General features: G+C 40.7%; 1 protein-coding gene across 4 annotated transcripts in view; it reads right to left on the bottom strand.

The window, feature by feature from the left end:
* The window catches only part of MYOM1 (myomesin 1), a 163,116-nt gene that overhangs the window by 32,234 nt on the left and 103,644 nt on the right, over positions 1 to 27,238 (bottom strand). For all 4 annotated transcript variants that reach the window (XM_073790556.1, XM_073790557.1, XM_033837598.2 and 1 more), the window contains 4 exons: positions 25,800 to 25,996; positions 15,354 to 15,480; positions 11,731 to 11,915; positions 7,647 to 7,761 (listed from right to left, as the gene is read on the bottom strand). In XM_073790556.1, the coding sequence (XP_073646657.1) occupies positions 7,647 to 7,761; positions 11,731 to 11,915; positions 15,354 to 15,480; positions 25,800 to 25,996 (624 nt within the window). The remainder of the gene's footprint in view (positions 1 to 7,646; positions 7,762 to 11,730; positions 11,916 to 15,353; positions 15,481 to 25,799; positions 25,997 to 27,238) is intronic.

Here is a 27,238-nt window from a genome sequence, read left to right as displayed (position 1 = left end):
TATTTTGGAGGCATGACAGATTGTTTGTATTAATCATTCATTGGTTTATTTGTAATCTCTTTAAAAAGGAAGTGAATCATCCATATGCCTGCTGTTTATTATGTTGGAGGTATGACTTAAGTTTACAGCAGAAAAAAATATTGCTTAGCTTAAGAGTCTTGATTTTTATTAAAGTGAAAGATTTGACGTTTCTACAAAGGAGTCATAAAACGGAAAGCATATGAACAATATAATTAGCTTGGCTTTTCTCTCAATTACATGGATAACCTTTGTACCGTAACACTTCACTCATTTGGAATCTTGCCCAAGACCAAGAAGTAATGAAAACAAGTCTCTAAGAGCCAGTGCTGATGTGACAAAGTCCATGCACTAGTATTCTTGAACACTCACTGGTGAATTCCATAGACCATCACTTGGAATCTCTACTTAGCTTGAGATGATTGTAACAAGCTTAGTTGGTCAGTTTCTCTCAGTAGATTGAACCCAAAAAAGAGAGGAAAGTAAGAAGCTACTATCATCAGGAAAATGACAGCAGGAGAGGAAGCAGAAAACTAAAAAGCAGGCACAAAGACATTATTTAGTAGAGGGACAAACAGCTCCTCACCCCATAAGACGTCACTATATTGTAACACTGGGCAATAAATAAGGTGGATACTTATGGCTCTGAGTCATTCAGAAAAAGGTAAATGAAATTAAGTATATTGCATCCAAGAAGTATGAAAGGTAGGTACTGAAATGTGTAATCTATTTTACGAGAATTTTCATCAAAGAGTCTTAGAATGAAATTTTAAATAATTGATGCTCTAGCAGTAAATTCTCAGGTAAATGGAACTACTGGGTATTTAAAACAATACCTTTTTCAGGTTTCTGAATGGCCAGATTTGGTCCCAAACCCATGCAACTTAGAGAATAGAAAAACCCTGCTTAGTTGTTGTCTCAATTGCCTCAGCTATTAAGAGAAGGATATAGAGCTGCCTCACTGAATTATTCTGGGCAATTAATTTTTGTAAAGTACTTGGAGATCTTTTGTGACATATGAAATGAAACAAAAGATGTTATTTTTAAGTCCCAGGCAATATGTGTGTTTCCACTTTAACCTATGAGTTTTACATCATTACTTTGTAGCTGGGTTCTAATGTAAAAAAATGTAATAATTTATACTTTTAGAAAACAACATGGTATTTTTTGAAAGTCTTAGATCAAAATTTGTGATTTGAAATTAAGTAATTGCCTGGAGGGGCAAAATAAAAAGTAGGGATTAGATGTAAAGTCAACTAGTATCTGAGTGTGCTCATCTGTGCAGCTTTTCTTGATTAATCATATCAAATCAGAACATGGTAGACAATATCTGTAGTGGATAAAAGAGAAGCATGAACATTTCCTCAATTTATGCTCACATAATTGTGGCTATGATGGGTGCTATTTGTTGATTTATTTAAATAAAGGGAAAAAAAGTTAAAACTCTCTTCCATACTTCTGTTTTAAAAATCAAATACTCATTAAGATGAGTATTTGATTAATTTTCAGTTTTCAAAAAGTTGCACTGGTTGTTTATTTTATCAAGAACAGGGTTACATTCTACAAGGGCAGGGCTTTTGTCTTTCATATTTTCCATACATATTTACACATGCCAGGCACTGGACTGAAAAAACAGATTTAAATGAAAAATGTCAGTTTAGAATTGCAATGTTTATTTTATTGGAACTAGTCTTATTAAAGCTTAAGCATAACACCAATATTTTGATAAACAGACAAAATTTAAAAAAAACCAACAAAGAAAACATTCTAGTCGCAGTGGGTTTCCTACTTACGCTCAGAATTTAAAACTTGATCTCTTTCCTGACAAACAGTGATGCTGTCAACTGGCTGACAGTATCACTCTGAAAGTGATCATAATCACAAGATTTTGAAAAGTAAAGTTTACTGAAAATAATTGAAATACTAGTTTTCTAGGCATATTTCTTACACTCCACAAAAATTCTCTTTAGAAAATAATGTTTAGTCAAAATACTATTACAATGAAAGAACACAGTTTCAACTGTATAAATATAAAACAAGGTTATTGTCTTAAAATGATTATGGCAACAAGTTATCTTGTTCCCTATTTGTCACATGAATTACAATGCTAATGCTCTCATACTCTTTCAACATGGCTTTTGAAATTCAAAGCCTTCTGTTACTGTTCAGCTTTAATTAAATGGTTAACATAGTTCTTTGAATAAAAGTGTTTTTGGAGAGTGACTTAGTAGACCAAGTATTTTATAATAATACCTATAATGGGAAATGGAATTGAAGTTGCCTGGAAAAAAGGTAGACTCTTCCTGCATTCTGGGTTTATATATAGAGGAAGTCATTTTTGGAAAATACATAGATTCATAGATTCCTCTCTGTGTAATAAAGAAGGTAATTATGTTAATCTGGAAAGGACATTTTTTCCACATATTAAAATCTAAGGGGAATTAATAGTGGCGTTCCTTAAATGAACGGATCCTGGATACATCATGGGCAAAAAATTCTAGTGAGATTTTACAAAAGATACATGACATTGAAATGGATGATTCTTTTTATAAGTGCTCTAGGAACACCAAGAGCAATGTAATGACAGCATTTCTAAGAGGCCCCAGGCTAGTCCACAACTACACCTGTGGAGATTAACCTGGTGCAGCGTCAGAGTGAAAGAGGTGCAGCTACAACACCCTCAAATTTTCTTTTTAGAATGTCCCACGGCCTGAGTTTTTGCCAAGCACTGAGCTGCTGTCAATCCATGGTTGAACTCATAAATGTCTAAAGAGACACATTCACTAAATTTGACTAAAACATGAGCAGAATGGTTCCGATATTTAACAGGCAGGCAGCAAGTTTGATGTTCTGCTGTCAAAGTAATGGAATCCCTATGGATATTCTCATCTAGATGAAAGGCCATCTCACTTTCCCGCAGAGTTGAGCTGGGAAAGTGGACCAAAGTTTGTCAGGACTTAGATTTTTCTCAAAAACAACCTTTGAATCTTTTCAAGAATATGAAGAATTCAGTTAAGAGCAGAGGAGATTTGGCTATAGAAAATGAAGGAGATAATTCTGGTCTGAAAAGGAATTAAGAAGAGTTGTCTCTAGTCAGCTGCCCCAACCCTAAACAAATCCTTAATGAGGACATAGAGGAATACTGGATTGCGTGGAATGGCATTTTAATAGTCCCTCCAGGCTTGCCACTACCCCCAGTAAGTGAATGGGTTAAAGTCCGGCCCAGGGCTAAAATGAACTTTTGGGAAATTAACTCCAGCCCATAATAATAAAACTCCAGCAAATAATGATTTTAAAAAGAGATAAAATTTAAAAGTGGGAATTCATCTTCTCACACATTTCATAATCTGATGTGAGAATTTTCTCATATAATTTAGTCTTTTATATCTGCATTAATAGGACACTTTTATAAGTTTTATTCTTTGTCCTTCTCCATGGTGTGCGTGAGTGTGTGTGTGTGTGTGTGTGTGTGTGTGTGTGTGTGTGGTGTTTAAAAAAACTGGAGAGTGGGACAGAACAGAAGCAGACAGAAGTGAACAAATGTAATCGGCTGCGTGTAACGCTGAGGTCCCCTATGTGGAAGACAGGACCGCTGGCTGACACACCAGCGGTCCTGGTGCTACATCAGGGCCTCCACTGGACCTCTCCCAACTCACCCTTCATAACCAGGGCGTTCATTATGAGATACTAGGGTTAGGTTTACACGTTGTGGCTGCAAAACAGAGTCACACTCTCTCGCCAAAACATGGTAGCCATTCATTATTTTTTTCATCTATAAACCAGGTACTAGGCTATTGACATATATAGAGAAAATAAAGTTCCAATTTTGAAGGAGCCCACAATCTAATGCACAGTTCACAAACCTTGAATTTCATACTTGAATTACCCAAGGAGTTAAACAAACAAACAAAAATGAACCTATGCCCAGGCTCAGTCCTGGAGACTCCGATTTAATTGGTCTGGAGTAGTCTAGAATGGAGTCAGAATTTTCAAAAAGTCCCTGGCATGATTCTAATGCAATGTACTGTCAAGGTTGAAAACTACTTTGCTAATGGGTGAAAGAGAGCAGATAGTGGGCAAATATAAGTGAAGTTTTCTAAATTAGCCAGTTGAGCTAATCTTTAATAGTCAGCCTGGCTTCCTGCTTCAGAATCCTTCAAAGCTCCACCTCAAGGCCACTGAACCTTCTCAGCCCTACCAGGTTCTATAACCTATCAATTTTCAGAAACTGGGATTGGTTAGTAGGTTGTCAACTCAATCCCAGCTCATTATTCCTTCTGGAGCTCCGTTCTTCTAACCTGCCTTGCTCTTGGTGAGAAGTCCTAACTTCCAATAACTCAGTTCCTGACCGGGACTCTGCCTGGGTTTGGGTTCTCCTGCCCCTCACCTCAGTTCTCCTGCCTGCTGCTGGGTCTCTGGTAAGAACACCTGCAGCCTGTTCTGCCAGTTATTTGTTGCCCTCCAGATCACCTGCCACACCTTGGCAGGTCTCTCTCTTGCCTCCCGTCTGATCTGGTTCACTTTGTCTCCACCTACAGCCCAGACCTGATACAATCAACATAGATACTGTTTGAAAAATATCAAATATCAAGACTAGAAGTGCCTCTCATGTACCAACAAATCTACTCTAAATATTTTCCAGCTTATTCTTCTTACAGGCTTGTTTAGCTACTAGATTTCTTGGTAAGGCACAGCACACTTAGTCCATTTTGATCCTCATTACCAGCACGATCAGACTTTGCAGTAGTGGCTGAGCTACATCTGCTGGCATTTTCGTCAACTTCAAAGGGAGACCAGTCACCCTACCAACCCCAGTGGATTAGGTTAACTTTTAACTGGAATTCAAATTGCACTTGAGGTATCTTGTTAGGTGTATTTGAGGTTTGCTGTTACATGATAAGCTTTATTCTCTATCTGAAATTTTAGTAATGTGTTCCAAAAGGAGTTGTTCTTCTGAAATAGCAATCCTAGTTTCACGTTCCAAACCTTGAAACTGATAACAGATCCCATCCCCCCCCCAACCCCGGCCCCAAACATTTTAGCATAAAATAAAAACATGATTAAAAGTAATATATTGGTATTTAATAAAGTTAATAAATACAGACAACCTTAGGCTACATACAAGTTTTTACAGGGATTTTTGAAGCCTTAACACCTGTTTACAGCCTATTCATCTATGGGAAATATTTTGTGAACCTCTAAGCTCTCATCATGCCGTGCTGTAAACTGTTTTTCCACCAGCTCACAAGCCCAGTGGGTGGTGACAACGTCACATTACTCTACTTGTGGTGCCCACACAGCACCTGGCATGAAGCAGGTGTTCAGGAAACACATAGTGCAGGAATGAATGTGTCTGTTGCATATGGAACCAGCCTCAGTGTCCTGGGTTTGGGCTCCTTCATGGCGATGCTTCAAGTCAAGCATCTTGACTCTGTGCCTCCCGGGATTTTTTCCTAGGCTTGAGCCAGTGGTTCCTGAGTGGGTTAATCTGCTGCTGTTTAGTCTGCAGCTGCTGCTTGTAGTTATATTCTGGGAATGGAACGGCCACAGAATGACTTTGGGTGCCTTGTTCCAAACGAGTGAAACAAAACTCTCCCCCAGGAGCTCACCAGCAGACTCCTTTCTGATGGTAAAGTTTCCACCGTGGTGGCTTTACTAACATCCTGACTGGCCACCTGCCATTCCAAGGGTTATTGATGAGAAAACAGGAAATCAATTTAAGCTTTCTTTAGTCAACAGATTTGGGTTCCACTGCTTAAAGGGTGCTTTTAACCTATCAATGACTAGATAGTTTATTTGTGTAATAATCTAAATGTTCTTACAAGGGCAGCCTCACAGTTGGGCTCTTCTGCATGCCCATTGGCACCCTAGATATCTGCACAGTTGGCACCTGAAGGGTCTGATTTCTACAGGAATGTGTGTCCTCATGTCTTCGTGTGTCACCTTTTACCTGGCATTTGGGCTCCTAGCATTTTTCTATTTTCTCATGAAGTTTTGCAAAGAGTACTTATATGAGGTATGGCACTCTGTCCAGACACACCTACCACACTTTGGTACAAGAAGGTCACTTCTGTCGTACCCAGTGCTAGAGGGTAGTTACAGGAGTAGATGAAAGCAGTTTATGAAGTAATAGGATGAAAGGGGCAGGTACTTCCTCAAAGGATACATTAGATATTCTTTTCAAGCGTCATTAAGTGAGAGCAGAGTTTTCTATGTTTACATTCTTTTCTCATCCTAAAAACAAATATTACATTATATATCTGCTCTTTATTTCAGTCTGAAAATAGGAATGGATTAAAGTGAGAGTGCTTGGACTAGAATAAATATAAACTTAAAATAACTGGTTAATACTTTTTTTTATCTTTTTTCATTTCCAGTGATTTCTTTCCTGTAACTTTAATGAACTGAAATTTATAACTTTGAAAAGGAGATTAAATGACAAAATAAGTATTATATAATGATCTGAAACTACTTGCACAGTGAACACTACAAACTTTGTTCACATAACAAAGGGAAAGACTGTCTTTCCTAGTCCAATCATGGCATCTTGAAACTGGGAAGTGAGGCTGCCTCGACTCTACAGATCATTCAGTTAGGACCGCTGTTAGTTTAATCCAGGGGTCAGCAAACTATGGCTTGTGGGCTAAATCTGGCCCATTGCCTCTTTTCGTACGGCCTGCAAGCTAAGAATGGTTTTTACATTTCTTTTACAAATAAAAAGAAGAGGGCTTCCCTGGTGGCGCAGTGGTTGAGAGTCCGCCTGCCGATGCAGGGGACACGGGTTCGTGCCCCGGTCCGGGAAGATCCCACATGCCGCGGAGCGGCTGGGCCCGTGAGCCATGGCCACTGAGCCTGTGCGTCTGGAGCCTGTGCTCCGCAGCGGGAGAGGCCACAGCAGTGAGAGGCCCGTGTACCGCAAAAAAAAATAATAATAATAATAAAAAAATAAAATTAATATTTCAAGACCTGAAAACTAGTTATAATTCAAATTTCATAATGCATGTAATGTATCATATTACATAATGCATGTATCAAGCACAATAAAGTTTTATTGGCACATAGTCATGCTCACTAATTTATGTATTGTCTGTGGCTGCTTTTGTGCCACAGCAGAGTTGAGGATTGTTACAGGGACCATATAACCATAGAGTTGAAAATATTTACTATCTGGCCCTTCACAGAAAAAGTTTTCTGTCCCCTGGTTTAATTTAGTAGCTACAATTATATAAACCCTACTTTTGTTTAAGGATCATGCTTGCTACCTGGGCTGTTCCAGCTTCCTCTGTGATGGGAAAATATTCTTGTGGGAATTAATGGCCATAGTATAATAGGAATAACGTCCCAGGAATGTATGCTTTAAACAGTTGGTCCAGGAAGCATAATTTGATCAAGAACTTCCCTGTTTTTAAGTATGAACCAGAGTAGCCCTGGACCACTACAAACGTGGCTCACCCCTGCCCTAAGGTCCTGTGATGGGGTAAATGATTGTCAAGTCCTACGCTCTTTCTTATCAATCATTCGGCTACCATACAGTGATGATTTTGAAAATGAGGAAAAGCATAGAAGTAAGGTTGAATGTTACTTTGGTATCTTACACAGATGAGACTAACAAAAAAGTAAAAGCCTACCTGGACGGGTTTCTGCCACAACAGGCCCAGCAAGGTCAGATGGCTTCCCGACACCTGCCTGGTTTATGGCTCGGACTCGGAACACATAGCTGACACCCTCTTTGAGGCCTTGCACCTGGAAGAAGCAGGTATAGAAGTGATGGGTGCTTTGTGTCATTTGAACAGAAGTGCCCTTCCTCTGTGGTGGCAATTCAATTATACAGCACAAAGGGCACAGGACTTGGGTTTTGAACGTCATTCTGTCAAAGACTGTGTGTGGCTTCAGCTAAGACTTTCTTCTCTCTGGACCATGTGTAAGTAGAGATTTCCAAGATCCCTTGAAACTCAGATGCTGTTTATTTTTTAGATAATTTAATGGCCACCAGCATCAGAAACAGAAGACTAATACAGGTATGCTTTAAAGGAGTTAGCCACCTTATTCTTTGGTCAAAAGACAAATTACAAAGTGCTCAGGAGAGCTTATATGCTGCCCTTTTTTTTCCTGATCCTTTTGAGACGTTCCATGAATAATTTCAGATAAAATTTCTGACAAGAGAGGGGAATTACAAGCACGGATCACAGATCACGGATCACTTTCCGTTTAAAAGCATGTTAAAGCACTAGAACAAAAACAAACAAAAATTGTCCCTATAAATATAATACAGCTATTTCTCACTAAACAGACAAGCAGGGACTTCCCTGGTGGCACAGTGGTTGGGAATCCGCCTGCCAATGCAGGGGACACGGGTTTGAGCCCTGGTCCGGGAGGATCCCACATGCCATGGAGCAACTGAGCCCGTGCTCCACAACTACTGAGCCTGCACTCTGGAGCCCACAAGCCACAACTACTGAGCCTGCATGCCACAACTACTGAAGCCCATGAGCCTAGAGCCCGTGCTCTGCAACAAGAGAAGCCACCACAATGAGAAGCCTGCACACTGCAATGAAGAGTAGCCCCCGCTCGCTGCAACTAGAGAAAGCCCACGTGCACCAATGAAGACCCAACGCAACCAAAAATAAATGCATAAATAAATAAATTTTTAAAACGATAAAATCTTAATAAATAAATAAACAGACAGCAATTAACATGATTGTGAATTTTAGTAATTTGTGAATAGTCAAATATATTCAAATTCCAAATCCTCACATCTTCAATCATCAAGAAGATGTTTGCTGAGGACCTATATTATATGTGTGCCACCAAGCTAGAGTTACAAGAGCATAAGAGAAGTAAAAAACATATATAATATGTTTTTATACAGCAGTCCCACTTCATAATTTTTTGTGACTTTCTTTGGGTTCAGCACAGTCTCATTAGTATTACAAATACTGTCAGTATTTTACAAAAATTATCTTTTCCGTTTTAGAACATGTGACTTTTAAAAGCTATATGTATTTTTTTTTAAAGCTATATGTATTTTAAGAAGGAGTTTATTACACACAAAGGGCACAATTTTTTCCCATAGTGTTGTGATGGAGATTAACAGCCAAAATGGGATTTAAATCAAACAAAGCTAGAATATACTTATTCAACTAAGCAAAGTGTTTGTGACCATGTATTTAGATGAGCTATGTATTAAACTGTTGGGTTTTTAATCTAATTATTTAACTGTATTGTGTTTATGGTAACAGAATGTCACCACTTATATAGTGATAGCTTTCACTGGAGCTAATGGATTTTTGAAATGAATTTTAATCCGTAAATGAATTTAGGCACAGGCTAAATGCATAAGAGTTTGATGTATGTAAATTCTATACTTAGAAATAATGCCAGGCAACTGTGGATCTACAGAAAGGAACAGAAACATTTCCTTGTCGTGATAAAAATAGACCCGTTGCCAGGTACCTGCCACATCTGCACCTGCCACTTAGGTAATATGTGGCCGTGAGTCAGATTTCTGCCAACACGGCACAGGAAGTGAATCCACTTCCTAGTGTCTAGTCACTGAGGTGACAGGCACACCCCTCCACTCTTCCATCACCACAGGGGCAATGACTGCTGGCTTAAAGCACTAGAGATGCATAATCTATATCCCCCACCCCTTCCAATTATTCTCACCACATTGTCTCAGCAGATTGTAATTACCAATCAAGAAGGAAGCATGAGCTCTGTTGGTTAAACCTTTGGGTGGATAGTAATGCATCTTTCACTCTCTAGGAACCCCTAGGCACTCAGTGCTAATGTGAATGGGGGTGCTTCTGGCAGAAACCGGTTAGGCCATTATGTGCCAGTGCCACGGTGCTAAAATCTCCTGTTCCTGGAGCTATATGTCCTTTCCTCACTTAAATTTGACAGATTAAACTTTTTAACATGCACGTTTTTCCTCCATTTCAGGGCCGAAACTTTTCTGAATATGAAACATCTGGAAAAGTGACTCCACATCAAAATGGGTATGGGGACTATAGGACATCTCTACTTTTCTTCTTTATGCCTTTACTGCTTGAATTCGTCATCATAAGCATGCATCTGTTTTATAATCAGAAAAATCAGTAATTCTATTTTTGCTTTAAAAATTGTGGCCAAACTCTAAGGTCATTTCCTTACAGAAAGTTCGTCTCCTGGTTTGTGAGGGGCACTCAACCTCAGTCTCTCTCTTTCCCCTAAATTTGCCTTTCTTCTTCTTTTTTAAAAAACTGAGTGACATTAACCATTCTTTGACGTGTTTAAACTCCATTATTTTCTCTTCCTACTCATTTTCCCTGGGCTCTTGGTCCCCTTTGCTTGGCTTCTCACTCTCGCTTGGTTTCCCGTGAGTCGGGCTCCTGGGATCCTGTGCTATGGCAGATGGAGGATTTGGAAGTCATGCTGGCCATAAGCACACACCACCATCATCTAGGATGTGTCCGACCTTTGTTTTACATTGGCCTTTGGGGATGTCTTTGTATCTAGAGGCCTCCTGACTTCTCTGGACAGCCAAACAGCACCCTAGGCTCCAGACCTTCCTTGACCTTTTCTCTTCCCCACGAAATGTGACCTTCCGTATCTCCTCATGGTATTGTAAGGGGCTGGAGAGCTTACTGGCACATGGGAAGCTGAGTTAATGGCATGTTGGATATAATGGTTTAAGGGTCATCTCTCCTGGAGGGTACATTTACATCTTTTTATAGGGACCCCAGAGAGTGGCTGCCCTAACCCCAGAGAGTGGCTGACAAATGGTATGGACTTTAGTGGCAGGTTGACAAGAGAAATCTCTTAAACCAGGTATGCTCTGAAAATCCTCCAAGGCCCACGCCCTGGGTGGTGGCATATTCTGCCAACAGATAAGACTGCACACTGAATGCACTGTGAAGCTTCCTGTTTGACTGTGGTCATACAGTCACACTTCATTGTACGTAACAAGAACTGGAGTCATATTCCCCACAGTTTCTGAGGCCTTGTTGTAGATTCAGGGTCTCCAGATGCCACTGCTGATAATAGGGGGAAACATTCTTTTGAGATTTCTATTTGGTACTAGTGAGAGAGTCAGTGGCTAGAGCAGAACAGTCTCTGGCAGATAGAGTTAGAAACTGGTTCGGTTGGAACACTCTAGAGGAACCTGGAAGGCAGTGACATGGAGAAGGGTGAGAACAAGGTCAAGAGTTGAGGCAACTCATTCCTCTGGTCCCTGAGAGCTCACGTGAGCACAGGGGTGAGGGGGCAGGGGAGGTAAGGCCGACCACGACTCAAAAGGATCAGCAGTTAAAGGCGTACAGGCATGAACTCTATGAAAATAACACCCTCAAGTCAAAAACCACCGGCAAAAATATTCGAGGTAGGAATGAGAAAGTCACCTTTTGGAGATGGTAACATCTTAAGACTGTGAGTAACAAAAATGTGAGGTGGGTAAGTGGAGGCGAGGAGGGACAGAAGAGGGAGGAGGGATCTTTCCTAAAGCCAGGCAACGGGATTTGGGTCAAATTACAAGCAAATTGTTTTAAGTATCAGAAAGATCCCCCAAACCTCATCGACTGCCAAATGGAATCCTACCAGGATCCCAACACATGACACAGACCAATGCTGAGATGCTCTGCTTTATCTCACTGACTTTAAAGTTAACTTCGTTAGAAGAACCGTTTTTCTTTAAAAAAAAAAAAAGATTTTCTCAAACTGTGAGCATCCTCTCACCTTCAGGTATGTGTTTTTCAGAGCCGCCTCATTGAGTCCTCGCCACTGGTCCTCTTTGGCACTGGCCTCCTTCATGTCCACAAAGTAGCCAGTGACCGGAGTCCGTCCTGAGTGCATTGGAGGCTTCCACTGCAGAACCAGGGAGGTTTTTCTGACTTCACTGTACTTGAGACTGTGCGGTGGTCCTGAGAGGGAAAGAGAGACATGCGTAACAATCATAATGGAGATAAGAAAACTCCAATGTGTGTAAACCTAGAACCACATTTAAGGTCTTAAAGCTGAAGCTAATGCTGGTGTTCTTTTGTAAAATCTACTACTCCCATGGAAACAGGTATTCCGTGCTCATTTCATATCAAGTTTCCTCAACAGCTCTGTATCAGCCTATTAAGACCCTTTACGGGCAGCAAGTGGTTAAGGCCAGTTCAAGGTGCCCTCCAGCAGCTGGATGAAGCCTTGCCCTCAGGCTGTCCTCAGGCCTGTGTTCCTCACCTTTTATCATAACAGTTTAATTTGGTTGCAGATTCAGTTTCAGATTATTTTTGGATGACAATCTGAAAATACCCCGCAATCTCAATTGTGACGAAGAAAGCAACTCTCTTTGATGGCTTATGAATATAGAAATATATATATATTGCAAAATATATATCCCTCCCTCACCGGAGGGATATCTTTCTCGTAAAGCATATATCCCATATAGGGGTAAAAACAAACTACAATTGTGGTTACAAAGAACTTTCACCAAAACAAATATAATCAATCCCATGGGCCCTGAATCTATGCTAAACCCTATCAGGTATTTTACGTTCTTTTATCTCACCCATCCCTAAAACAATTAACAGAAAGCTCAGAGACACCAAGGAACTTGATCAACCTGTTCAGGAAGGAAGCCAAATACTTCCTGTGTGTGCTCTTTGCACTCTTGGGCGAGTCCCATCTACTTACTGATGGCCTGCATCTTTGCATGACTACCAGCTGCTATGAAGGTGATATAGTTATTTATTTTCTTTCTTTTTTTTTTTTAAAGGATATAGTCAGATTTGCACTTTATTTATTTATTTAAATTTATTTATTTATTTATTGGCTGCGTTGGGTCCTCGTTGCTGTGCGCGGGCTTTCTCTAGTCGCGGCGAGCGGGGGCTACTCTTTGTTGCGGTGTTCAGGCTTCTCATTGCGGTGGCTTCTCTTTGTTATGGAGCACAGGCTCTAGGCACGCGGGCTGCAGTAGCTGTGGCTCTTGGGCTCTAGAGCGCAGGCTCAGTAGCTGTGGCGCACGGGCTTAGTTGCTCTGCAGCATATGGCACCCTCCCGGACCAGGGCTTGAACCCGTGTCTCCTGCATTGGCAGGTGGATTCTTAACCACTGCACCACTAGGGAAGTCCCTTTATTTTCTTTTCTCTTTCCTCTTTTTTTTTTTTTTAAATAACAACTGGTTTCTAACCAACCAATCAAAAGCACCTGAACTGACTCACAGTGGCCTGAGAGCCAACTACAAGCGCAGACTCCATCATGCTATGCTTTGGCATTTTGCAATTGATCACTGTGTTTTTTGGGCCCTTTTCCTCAGCTTAATGGTCACTGGCAATGAGTCATCCTTGTCTCCTGATGATGCCTTCTGTGGAAACAGGTTTAAATAACACCAGTACCTTACCCTGGTGTGGAGTGCTCTGTTTTGCAAAGGGCTTTTATGACCATTGTCCTGTGTCATCCTTAGGAGCCAGAGAGGCATCCCAACAGGTAGCACCGGCCCTTTCTTCCAGAGAAGGACCACTGTGCTGCTGCTTCCTACCCCCTCGTGTCTTGGAATGAGCAGACCTAGTTTCCAACCCTAACTGCCACTTATTGCCTGTGTGACCTCCTGGGTATCATTTAACCTGAGTCTGTTTCTTCATCCGACAAAATGTCCTAAATGCTCTCACCTATCATAAAGCTTTCTTGACTCATGGCTTTCCCAACACTTCTCAGTGAGTCAAGGGTGAATCTGGGAAAAGAGAGGCCGTGGGCATGGAGGACTGCCCCGTTCACTTCTCCTCTGAGTTGGGAGCACTCACCCTGCAACCTCTTTTGCTAACTATATCTCTGTCTATCAAACCATTTTCCACAGGTCTGCTCAGAATTTCTTGGTCTGTCGTCATTCACATTTTAACTTTATTCAGGAACTGCAGTAATTTAAAAACAGACCCACTTTTGTGTAGGTGGCAGAAAGAACTTAAGAAATATCGCCAGCTTCAAGAAGGCGAAAGGAAAGCCACTGTGTTTGCCTCTTGTATTAACTGAAAGTGAGTGAACTCTTGAACTTCTCTTGAGTTTCTCTTGTAATCTTTTTATTCACACCTGATAGAGATGTGATGCAGATGGACGCTCACTAAGTGAAGGCAAAAAAGACGGTCCTCCAAATGCACTAAGGTTTCAAATAGAGGAAGTGGGTGGCACTGGGGGCATGGCTGGATCCACCCAGTGTGCCCAGTGTGGCCTGGTGTTCTAACGTGGTTGGAGCCAGTGCTGTAGCAGTTGTTATACAAGCTGAATATCCAACCCAAGTGGGAGAATTTAGTCATTCTGTGGCACTAAAGTATTTGGGTGTTTGAAGTTAGTGCCATTGGAAGCACAATAAAACCATCCACTAGGGACTTCCCTGGCAGTCCAGTGGTTAAGACTCCTTCTTCCAATGCAGGGGGCGCAGGTTCAATCCCTGGTCGGGGAATTAAGGCCCCCCACGCCGTGTGGTGAGGTCAAAAATTAAAAAACAAAAAGCAAACAAAAAAAACCCATCCACTGACTATGTTGCTAGTCTGACTCTTAATGACTTAGTAAATTTGTTAGTATTCAGTCTTTACATTTGTTCACTGTTGTAACTGTGTAAGAGTTAAAAGCATAGGTAATTGTTTCTGGCTTCTCCCCACTTTCATCCCTGCCCCATCAACCACCCTCTATGACAACCTCCAAAGGAGAGCATTTCCAGTCCGGTTCCAGGATCTTTATTGTGATGCAGAGTTGAGAAAAAGCTGACATAGACAGAAAGGACTCAAGGGCTAAGTGGAGAGATATAAGAGGCAGGAGGCCAGGACTGAAGCCCTAGGCAGGCATGTTAGGTCCCCTGTATGTACAGTGAAGAGCGGGGAGCAAGGGAGGAGGAGACCACAGGGAGGAGGACACAGAGGCTGGGGCTGAGGAGACGGGGGAGGGAGGCTGATAAATGAAATGCTCCAGAGCAGTGGGAGAATGCACAACTTGGGAGTGCCAGAGGACATTTTAAGAAATTTTGCTGGGGGATGTGAATTGGATGCCCTTTAGTGGCCTTGAAGAAGACAAGCAAAGATTAGAATTCCTTTTAAATAATCAAGTGGCATTCAAACTGTGTGCTTCCGTCCATCCTACTCCATGCAGAGGCTGAGCTATGGGGACTCTAGGATTTATTTGGAATATAAGAAATTTATACTCAGTTTTATATTGGTACCTATTGTTTCATAGTACTGTAGAAATATTTAACGTAAACACAAGGGGCTGAGAGAATTTGTCTCCCTTAGAAGCTGTATATATGTACCACTTAAATTTAGTTCCAGGTTGTAGGTTCCATTGGAAGAAACTCTGAGCCTCAGTGCTGAGACATGGTCTTCCCAGTTTACCTGGAACAGCAATGGTCCACTCTTCACATTTGAAGCTTGCGCTTACTGCCGAGGGTGCTCCCAAGCCAGCGATGTTCATGGCTGCCACTTGGAACTGATATACCATGTTCTCCTTCAAGTTGCTAATCTGCAACATGGACAATATCATGGATAGTGAACGTTTCAGGTTTGTTTTTCTAGTGGTTCAACGTCTTATTTATTTACCTCCTGTGTTGGACATACTCTAGGGTGACCCCCCAATGAGTCACACCCTTTTGTAATCTCCCCTTGCATTGGGGTGAAACCTGAGACTTGCTTCTAGCCAACAGAACATGGCAGGGGTATTGGAATATGAGTCCTGTGATTGTATTATATCATATGGCAAAGGAGGAGGGATATTTCAGATGTAATTAAGATCCCTAATCAGTTGATTTTGAGTTAATCAAAAGGGAGATAGATTATCCTGGGTGCACCTATGATGTTGTGATTTATAATAAGACATATATATTTGGTTTTTGTCCCCACTCCTGGCACAGAGCTCCTAAAACACTTGGAATTTCCTAAGTGATGAGAGTTATAAAGTATCTTTTGTTGTGTTAATGAGGTGACTTTTGGAAAGCACCTAAGGATGGGGACTGGTTGCCAAGGGAACAAATCATGTGATTAGAGGGTGGGAACTTTTGGCCTCATCCCAGACCTCTGGACCTCCAGGGAGGGAAGATGGGCTGGAGATTGAGTTCAATCACCAATGGCCAATGATTTAATCAAGCGAGTCCATGTAATGAAGCCTCCATAAAACCCCAAAAGAACAGGGTTCAGACAGCTTCCAGGTTGGTGAACACATGGAGGTGCTGGGACAGTGGTGGTCTGGAGAGAGGATGGAAGCTCCATGCCCATTCCCCATATCTTGACCTATCAATCTCTTCTATCTGGCTGTTCCTGATTTATACCTTTTATAATAAACTGATAATCTGGTAAGTAAAATGTTTCTCTGAGTTCTGTGAGCCACTCTAGTGAATTAATCAAACTCAAGGAGGAGGTTGTGGGAAATTGATTTGTAGTCTGTTGGTCAGAAGCACAGGTGACATCCTGGACTTTCAACTGGCATCTGAAGTGGGGGCAGGGTTATTCTTGAGGGACTGAACCCTTTACATGTGAGACCTGAGTCTCTCTTCAGGGAGACAGTGTCAGAATTGAGTTAAATTGTAGGACACCCAGCTGGTGTCTGAGAAGTGTTGTGAGTGTGAAGTAGTGTAAGAGCAAAGGAGAAACACACAGGAGGGAAAGTGAGTTTTTCCAAAGGACTGACTTAATCAGATAGAAACTCTTAAAATGGGGTTTGGGCCCTGCCTAAAGAGAAACACTGTCATGATGGCCTTGAAGAAGCAAATACTGTTTTTCAAACTGCTTAGCCACTCACATTTGGAGAAGGACAGCCTCTAGGAGCTGAGGGTCTCAGACCTACAGCTGCAAGGAACTGAATTTTGCCAACAACAGTGAGCGTAGAAGAGGAACTCGAGTTCCAGATGAGAACACAGTCCAGCTGAAACCTGGTTGCAGCCTTGTGAGACCCTGAGCTGAAGACCCAGCTAAGCCGTGCCTAGACTCCTGACTCAAGGAAACTGTGATACCACAAACAGGGACAGTTTGTGGTAGTTTGTTACACAGCAACAGAAAACGAATGCATGTACAGATGAAAATTAAATGAATTCTAATCTTTGAATCAAAATACTCAAATTCTTGTAATATTTCTGCTCTTTACTGAGTGATCTCATATTTTCTATATCCCTCAGTATGAACTGGGTTGTTGTGGGGTAAATATATGTAGTAAAATAATAAATGTGAAAACATTTGCAAAATAGAAATGATGGAATGTATTAATGTGAAAATAATCCATGAACTAGGCTTTAAAAGAGGAGACAATGAGTAGAAGGACGTGCTCTCACTCCCTCTTGCAAGAACACCAGAATGACAACTAACTGCTGAACAATCATCGACAGGAAGACACTGGAACTCACCGAAAAGATACCCCATATCCAAAGACAAAGGAGAAGCCACAGTGAGACGGTAGGAGGGGCGCAATCACAATAAAATCAAATCCCATAACTGCTGGGTGGGTGACTCACAAACTGGAGAACACTTATACCACAGAAGTCCACCCACTGGAGTGAAGGTTCTGAGCCCCACGTCAGGCTTCCCAATCTGGGGGTCCGGCAACGGGAGGAGGAATTCCTAGAGAATCAGACTTTGAAGGCTAGCAGGATTTGACTGCAGGACTTTGACAAGACTGGGGGAAACAGAGACTCCACTCTTGGAGGGCACACACAAAGTAGTGTGCGCATCGGGACCCAGGGGAAGGAGCAGTGAGCCCATAGGAGACTGAACCAGACCTACCTGCTAGAGTTGGAGGGTCTCCTGCATAGGCGGAGTGTGGCTATGTGTCACCGTGAGGACAAGGACACTGGCAGCAGAAGTTCTGGGATGTACTCCTTGGTGTAAGCCCTCCCAGAGTCCGCCATTGGCCCCACCAAAGAGCCTGGGTAGGCTCCAGTGTTGGGAGCCTCAGGCCAAACAACCAACAGGGAGGGAACCCAGCCCCATCCAACAGCAGAGAAGTGGATTAAAGTTTTACTGAGCTCTGCCCACCAAAGCAACAGCCAGCTCTACCCACCACCAGTCCTGGCCATCAGGAAACTTGCACAAGCCTCTTAGATAGCCTCATCCACCAGAGGGCAGACAGCAGAAGCAAGAAGAACTACAATCCTGCAGCCTGTGGAACAAAAACCACATTCACAGAAAGATAAACAAGATGAAAAAGGCAGAGGTCTATGCACCAGATGAAGGAACAAGATAAAACCACAGAAAAACAACTAAATGAAATGGAGATAGGCAACCTTCCAGAAAAAGAATTCAGAATAATGATAGTGAAGATGATCCAGGACCTTGTAAAAAGAATGGAGGCAAAGTTCAAGAAGATGCAAGCAATGTTTAAGACCTAGAAGAATTAAAGAACAAACAAACAGAGATGAACAACACAATAACTGAAATGAAAAGTACACTAGAAGGAATCAATAGCAGAATAACTGAGGCAGAAGAACGGATAAGTGACCTGGAACACAGAATGGTGGAATTCACTGCTGTGGAACAGAATAAAGAAAAACGAATGAAAAGAAATGAAGACAGCCTAAGAGACCTCTGGGACAACATTAAACAAAACAACATTTGCATTATAGGGGTCCCAGAAGGAGAAGAGAGAGAGAAACGACCCGAGAAAATATTTGAAGAGATTATAGTCAAAAATTTCCATAACATGGGAAAGGAAATAGTCAACCAAGTCCAGGAAGTGCAGACAGTCCCATAGAGGATAAACCCAAGGAGAAACACGCCGAGACACATAGTAATCAAACTGGCAAAAATTAAAGACAAAGAAAAATTATTGAAAGCAGCAAGGGAAAAACAACAAATAACATACAAGGGAACTCCCATAAGGTTAACAGCTGATTTCTCAGCAGAAACTCTACAAGTCAGAAAGGAGTAACATGATATACTTAAAGTGATGAAAGAGATGAACCTACAACCAAGATTACTCTACCCGGCAAGGATCTCATTCAGATTCGATGGAGAAATCAAAAGCTTTACAGACAAGCAAAAGCTAAGAGAATTCAGCACCACCAAACCAGCTCTACAACAAATGCTAAAGGAACTTCTCTAAGTGGGAAACACAAGAGAAGAAAAGGAACTGCAAAAACAAACCCAAAACAATTAATAAAATTGTAATAGGAACATACATATCGATAATTAGCTTAAACGTGAATGGATTAAATGCTCCAACCAAAAGACACAGGCTTGCTGAATGGAAACAAAAACAAGACCCATACATATGCTGTCTACAAGAGACCCACTTCAGACCTAGGGACACATTCAGACTAAAAGTGAGGGAATGGAAAAAGATATTCCATGAAAATGGAAATCAAAAGAAAGCTGGAGTAGCAATGCTCATATCAGATAAAATAGACTTTAAAATAAAGAATGTTACAAGAGACAAGGAAGGACACTACATAATGATCAAGGAATCAATTCAAGAAGAAGATATAACAATTATAAATATATATGCACCCAACATAGGAGCACCTCAATACATAAGACAACTGCTAACAGCTACAAAAGAGGAAACTGGGCTTCCCTGGTGGCGCAGTGGTTAAGAATCTGCCTGCCAATGCAGGGACGCAGGTTCGTGCCCCGGCCCAGGAAGATCCCACATGCTGCAGAGCAGCTGGGCCCATGAGCCGTGGCCTCTGAGCCTGCGCGTCCGGAGCCTGTGCTCTGCAACGGGAGAGGCCGCATCAGTGAGAGGCCTGCGTACCGCAAAAAAAAAAAAAAAAAAAAAAAAAAAGAGGAAATTGACACTAATACAATAATAGCGGGGGACTTTAACACCTCACTTACACCAATGGACAGATCATCCAAAATGAAAATTAATAAGGAAACACGAGCTTTAAATGACACAATAGACCAGATAGATTTAATTGACATTTATAGGACATTCCATCCAAAAACAGCAGATTATACTTTCTTCTCAAGTGTGCACAGAACATTCTCCAGGATGGATCACATTTGGGTTACAAATCAAGCCTCAGTAAATTTAAGAAAACTGAAATCATATCAAGCATCTTTTTTGACCACAGCGCTATGAGATTAGAATTCAATTACAGGGAAAAAAAACATGGACACATGGAGGCTAAACAGTCTTTAACTAAATAACCAAGAGATCACTGAAGAAATCAAAGAGGAAATCAAAAAATACCTAGAGACAAATGATAATGAAAACACAATGATCCAAAACCTATGAGATTCAGCAAAAGCAGTTCTAAGAGGGAAGTTTATAGCTATACAAGCCTACCTCAAGAAACAAGAAAAATCTCAAATAAACAATCTAACCTTACACCTAAAGGAACTAGAGAAAGAAGAACAAACAAAACCAAAAGTTAGGAGAAGGAAAGAAATCATAAAGATCAGAGCAGAAATAAATGCAATAGAAACAAAGAAAACAAGAGCAAAGCTCAATAAAACTAAAAGCTGGTTCTTTGAGAAGATAAACAAAATTGATAAACCACTAGCCAGATGCATCAAGAAAAAGAGGGAGAGGACTCAAACCAATAAAATTAGAAATGAAAAAGGAGAAGTTACAACAGACACCGCAGAAATACAAAGCATCCTAAGAGACTACTACAAGCAACTCTATGCCAATAAAATAGACAACCTGGAAGAAATGGACAAATTCTTAGAAAGGTATAACATTCCAAGACTGAACCAGGAAGAAACAGAAAATATGAACAGACCAATCACAAGTAATGAAATTGAAACTGTGATTAAAAATCTTCCAACAGGGCTTCGCTGGTGGTGCAGTGGTTGAGAGTCCGCCTGTCGATTCAGGGGACACGGGTTCGTGCCCCGGTCCAGGAAGATCCCACATGCCACACAGCGGATAGGCCTGTGAGCCATGGCTGCTGGGTCTGCGTGTCCGGAGTCTGTGCTCCACAACGGGAGAGGCCACAACAGTGAGAGGCCCGCGAACCGCCAAAAAAAAAAAAAAAAAAGATTTTCCAACAAACAAAAGTCCAGGACCAGATGGCTTCACAGGTGAATTCTATCAAACATTTAGAGAAGAGCTAACACCCATCCTTCTCAAACTCTTCCAAAAAATTGCAGAGGAGGGAACACTCCCAAACTCATTCTATGAGGCCACCATCACCCTGATACCAAAACCAGCCAAAGATACTACAAAAAAAGAAAATTACAGAAAATTCACTGATGAATATAGATGCAAGAACCCTCAACAAAATACTTGCAAACAGAATCCAACAACACATTAAAAGGATCATACACCATGATCAAGTGGGATTTATCCCAGGGATGCAAGGATTCTTCAACATATGCAAATCAATCAATGTGATACACCATATTAACAAACTGAAGAATAAAAACCATATGATCATCTCAATAGATGCAGAAAAACGTTTTGACAAAATTCAACAACCATTTATGATAAAAACTCTCCAGAAAGTGGGCATAGAGGGAACCTACCTCAACATAATAAAGGCCATATATGACAAACCCACAGCAAACATCATTCTCAGTGGTGCAAAACTGAAAACATTTCCTCTAAGATCAGGAACAAGACAAGGATGTCCACTCTCACCACTATTATTCAACACAGTTTTGGAAGTCCTAGCCACGGCAATCAGAGAAGAAAAAGAAATAAAAGGAATACAGATTGGAAAAGAAACAAAACGGTCACTGTTTGCAGATGACATGATACTATACATAGAGAATCCTAAAGATGTCACCAGAAAACTACTAGAGCTAATCAATGAATTTGGTAAAGTTGCAGGATACAAAATTAATGCACAGGAATGTCTTGCATTCCTATACCCTAATGATGAAAAATCTGAAAGAGAAATTAAGGATACACTCCCATTTACCACTGCAACAAAAAGAATAAAATCCCTAGGAATAAACCTACCTAGGGAGACAAAAGACCTGTATGCAGAAAACTATATGACACTGTTGAAAGAAATTAAAGATGATACCAACAGATGGAGAGATACACCATATTCTTGGATTGGAAGAATCAATAGTGTGAAAATGACTATACTACCCAAAGCAATCTACAGATTCAATGCAATCCCTATCAAATCACCAAAGGCATTTTTTACGGAACTAGAACAAAAAATCTTAAAATTTGTATGGAAACACAAAAGACCCCGAATAGCCAAAGCAGTCTTGAGGGAAAAAAACAGAGCTGGAGGAATCAGACTCCCTGACTTCAGACTATACTACAAAGCTACAGTAATCAAGAAAATACGGTACTGGCACAAAAACAGAAACATAGATCAATGGAACAGGATAAAAAGCCTGGAGATAAACCCATGCACCTATGGTCATCTAATCTATGACAAAGGAGGTAAGGATATACAGTGGAGAAGAGACAGTCTCTTCAATAAGTGGTGCTGGGAAAACTGGACAGCTACATGTAAAAGAATGAAATTAGAACACTCCCTAACACCATATACAAAAATAAACTCAAAATGGATTAAAGACCTAAATGTAAGACCAGACACCATAAAACTCTTAGAGGAAAACACAGGAAGAACACTTTTTGACATAAATCACAGTAAGATCTTTTTTGATCCATCTCCTAGAGTAATGGAAATAAAAACAAAAATAAACAAATGGGACCTAATGAAACTTAAAAGCTTTTGCAAAGCAAAGGAAACTACAAACAAGACGAAAAGACAACCCTCAGAATGGGAGAAAATATTTGCAAACGAATCAACGGACAAAGGGTTAATCTCCAAAATCTATAAACAGCTCATGCGGCTCAATATTAAAAAAACAAACAACCCAATCCAAAAGTGGGCAGAAGACCTAAATAGACATTTCTCCAAAGAAGACATACAGATGGCCAAGAAGCACATGAAAGGATGCTCAACATCACTAATTATTAGAGAAATGCAAATCAAAACTACAATGAGGTATCACCTCACACCAGTTAGAATGGGCATCATCAGAAAATCTACACACAACAAATGCTGGAGAAGGTGTGGAGAAAAGGGAACGCTCTTGCGCTGTTGGTGGGAATGTAAATTGATACAGCCACTATGGAGAACAGTATGGAGGTTCCTTAAAAAACGAAAAATAGAATTACCACATGACCCAGCAATCCCACTACTGGGCATATACCCAGAGAAAACCGTAATTCAAAAAGACACATGCACCCCAATGTTCATTGCAGCACTATTTACAATAGCCAGATCATGGAAGCAACCTAAATGCCCATCAACAGACGAATGGATAAGGAAGATGTGGTACATATACACAATGGACTATTGCTCAGCCATAAAAAGGAATGACATTGGGTCATTTGTAGAGACGTGGCTGAATCTAGAGACTGTCATACAGAGTGAAGTAAGTCAGAAAGAGAAAAACAAATATCGCATATTAACACATATATGTGGAACCTAGAAAAATGGTAAAGATGAAGCGGTTTGCAGGGCAGAAATTGAGACACAGATGTAGAGAACAAACGTATGGACACCAAGGGAGGAAGCAGTGGGGGTGGGGGTGGGATGAACTGGGAGACTGGGATTGACATGTATACACTAATATGTATAAAATGGTCAACTAATAAGAACCTGCTGTATGAAAAAATAAATAAAACAAAATTCAAAAAAAATCCATGAACGATAAATAATCCTTTGAACATTAAAAATGCTTAATAAATGGAGGTACTGATGGAACCAGCTGAGTTAACAAACTTTACCTACTGTATGATTTAAGCCAAGACAAATCTGTATCCATGATCCAGTCTACACCTGATTTTATCATGAAGCTGGGTATCCATAAAGGGAAAAATAATTTGACCCTTATTTCACATCATACACAACATTTATAGGTGAATTAATAACTTAAACGTAAGTGGCAAACTGTAAAGCCTTTAGAATATAATCTATATAGCATGGTCCCAGCTGGGGCCATGGCTTTCAGGATTCCTGAACTAGAAGGCATTTCTTAAAAAAAAAAAAAAGGCACAGAAATCGCTAATGACAAAGCAAATGTTGGTAAATCTGACTACAATAAATTTGACAAGAAAACAGGTGTAGTTCACCATAAGGAGAGGAAAAGTCTAGCCAATGAGACGATATAGGCAACTTACATAGCCAACAAGGATTTATGCTCAAAATATTTAAAGAACTTCACAAGGCAATAAGAAAACCCATTAGAAAAATGGGCAAAAACCTTGTTAGGCATGCTATGAAAGATTTCAAAATGGACCATAAACACAGGAAAAGATGTTCAGACTCATTCGACACCCAGATTGTCGAAACAGGAAAAGTGTGAACACACCAAGTGCTGGAAGGATGTGCAGCATTGGAAATTCTCATACTCTTCAGAAAAACAGCAGAGAATTATGAGGTGAAGTTGGAGATAAACAAGACTCCCTGGCCTAGCAATTTCACTTGTGGGTAATAACCTAGAGAAACTAGTGCACATATGTGCCAGTAGGCATGTACAAAAATGTTCATAGCTAAATTGTTTGATATGGCTTACAATGCCCCATGTCAATCAATAATTGAATGGGAAGGTCTACTGTGAGATGGTCATATAATGGAATACACAGCAATAAAGTCAGAGCTACTTGTACCAACATGGAAGAATCTTAAAAATAAAATTTTGGAAAAAAAATAAAAAATAAAATAAAATAAAATTTTGGGGCTTCCCTGGTGGCGCAGTGGTTGAGAGTCCGCCTGCCGATGCAGGTTGGGGAAGATTCCACATGCCGCGAAGCGGTTGGGCCTGTGAGCCGTGGCTGCTGGGCCTGCGTGTCCGGAGCCTGTGCTCCGCAACGCGAGAGGCCACAACAGTGAGAGGCCCGTGTACCGCAAAAATAAATAAAATAAAATTTTGTTTTATGTATTCTCAGTATGCGTGTGATATTTCATAAATATTAGATGTTAAGTTAAAAGAATGTGGGCTTCCCTGGTGGCACAGTGGTTGAGAGTCCGCCTGCCGATGCAGGGGACACGGGTTCGTGCCCCGGTCCGGGAAGGTCCCACATGCCACGGAGCGGCTGGGCCCATGAGCCATGGCCGCTGAGCCTGCGCGTCCGGAGCCTGTGCTCCGTGACGGGAGAGGCCCCAATAGTGAGAGGCCCGTGTACCGCAAAAAAAAAAAAAAAAAAAAAAAAAGAATGTGACATTCAGTTGGGGAAAGCACCATTCCCCGGGCCTCACCCTGCTCTTGCTCTCACAGCTTGGGGTTCTGTGAGGGAGGGGTGGTGACTTGGGTCTAGCTGACGATGCTGCAAAGAGGGGAGCCAGTAGCTATGGTAATAGTGAGACCCCTCAGGTGCTCTGAGGTGGGCCGAGCAGTGAAGGCCCACGTGTAGCAGGGAAACTCGTGGGTGGACACGTGAAGTGCCCCTTTGTGGCTATCAGAGCACTATGACAGGGGCCACTTCGCAGAGGGCAAGCTGAGTCTGGCCATCGGGTCCATGTCCCTTTATTCTTCGTGATTTGGACATTGAAAGTTAAAAATCCAGTCATTTGGATTCCGGGACTCCTAAAACTAGTCGCATATTGTTACAGATACTTTGTGAGTTAATTTTTGTAAAAAACATAAGTTTTCATAAAAAGTATATATTCCATACTAAATATTTGAAGAAATTATGTTTATGTGTATAAATCAGAAAATACACATACTGCCTGGTTAGCCAAAATATTTCTATTCATCTTTGTATATTTGTCACAAAAGTCATGTCACTGCAGGCAAAGGACACTGGAGAAATGACAGGAATCATCGACAAGGTGCTGGGCATGTGCATGTATGTGCATGTGTGTGCATTGTGTGCATGTGGTGTGTCAACAGACATATGACACCCCGCACTACTGAAGGCCACACACTTACCTTATATGCCTCATCACTGACAGCTTTGATGTTGGCTTCTCTCCATCTTCCTGGTACCCCGTCAATTACTTCTCGATAGTTCACATAATAGCCCGTAATTTCAGCCCCTCCAGTCTTATCTGGTTGCTTCCATCCAAGAACCATTGAGTCACGAAAACTTTCAAGACAAGTGATATCATAGGGTGGAGATGGTGCCGCTGTTGCAATATGAAGAGCTCATGAGTGGACAGAAATGCTTCTATGATTCTACCTGCATCAAACTGTCTCATTGGTGACACGCATGAGGGCACTAGGTCCTGTGGTGTAAAACTAAAACGTGACACCAGTAAGTAACTTAGCATCGATTTGGTATGTGAGGAAAAAAACTGACACACAGTAAAAACTGCACCACAATTATTATTCCAAAGATAAAAAGAACCTGCCCCCTCCACTCCCAAGGAGGAATAAGTTTTGAGATACTAACAGCAAAATGTTAGTATTTCTAACAATATCCTGAAAATATAACTAACGATATCCTGAAAAATGATCTGTTCCCCATAAGAAGAAATATTTTTCCCAAGATATATATTTTTGTTTCTTTTTTTCAATACTTTATGTATCTTTATTGATTATTTTTCATCCTACTTTGTATATCTCAACTCTAAATTTTAGGACAGAGGTACATGCTACCTCTTCATTCCTAAAGCAATAGCATGAAAAAGTAAGATATTTTTGTTTCTTTATGTGGTTTTGTTTTCATTTGCTCCCTGAGGAAAATGACATATGTATATCAATTTCTGCCTTGATTTGCTTATTAAGAATTTCTATATATTTCCAAACAGTTAGCATTTCACCACTCAGGTACATGTACCCTTGTGAGACCTTACAACTATATAGGTTCTGTCTCCACACAGAAAAAAATCATATACTGGAGCTCAGCTAAATGCCATGTTAAAAATCTTTTTTAAAAAACAGGAACAATCAGCCATGTGATTTTTCTCTTAGTATAATACTTTTTGCTGCATTATTTTAAACCTGATGCTGGATTATCATTCATATGGCACAAAATACTACACAGCTGCCACTGTGTTTATTAGTGCTTAATCAGAAAAATATTTGGATGTTGTTTTAAAAGTCTTTCTTCATTTATGTGGATTTGTTGATGAAACTTTCACTCAACTACTGAAATTATGTTTTTTTGATAAAGAAAGAGAGGGTGGGGTGGTGGAAAGAAATCCACTAGATGTGCAATAACATTAAAAAGAATTTTCTGAATATTTATTTGGATTATCAGAGATAAAGGAACTATCTCATTCTTATTCAAAAAGATTCTCAGAACAATAAAGATTTTAAAAAATAAAATACGTTTTTTCTCTCTTTACCCCAACACCAACCTCCTTCATTCTTTACATTTTAAAGAAAAGCTTTCTTACTCTCTCTCTCTGTTTCAGAGCAATGTT

The sequence above is a fragment of the Tursiops truncatus genome, chromosome 13 (assembly GCF_011762595.2).
Source record: "Tursiops truncatus isolate mTurTru1 chromosome 13, mTurTru1.mat.Y, whole genome shotgun sequence".
In the NCBI taxonomy this organism is placed as follows: Eukaryota; Metazoa; Chordata; class Mammalia; order Artiodactyla; family Delphinidae; genus Tursiops; species Tursiops truncatus.
Note: the sequence above shows the minus strand (reverse complement) of the source record. Positions and strands in the feature narration are given on the sequence as shown.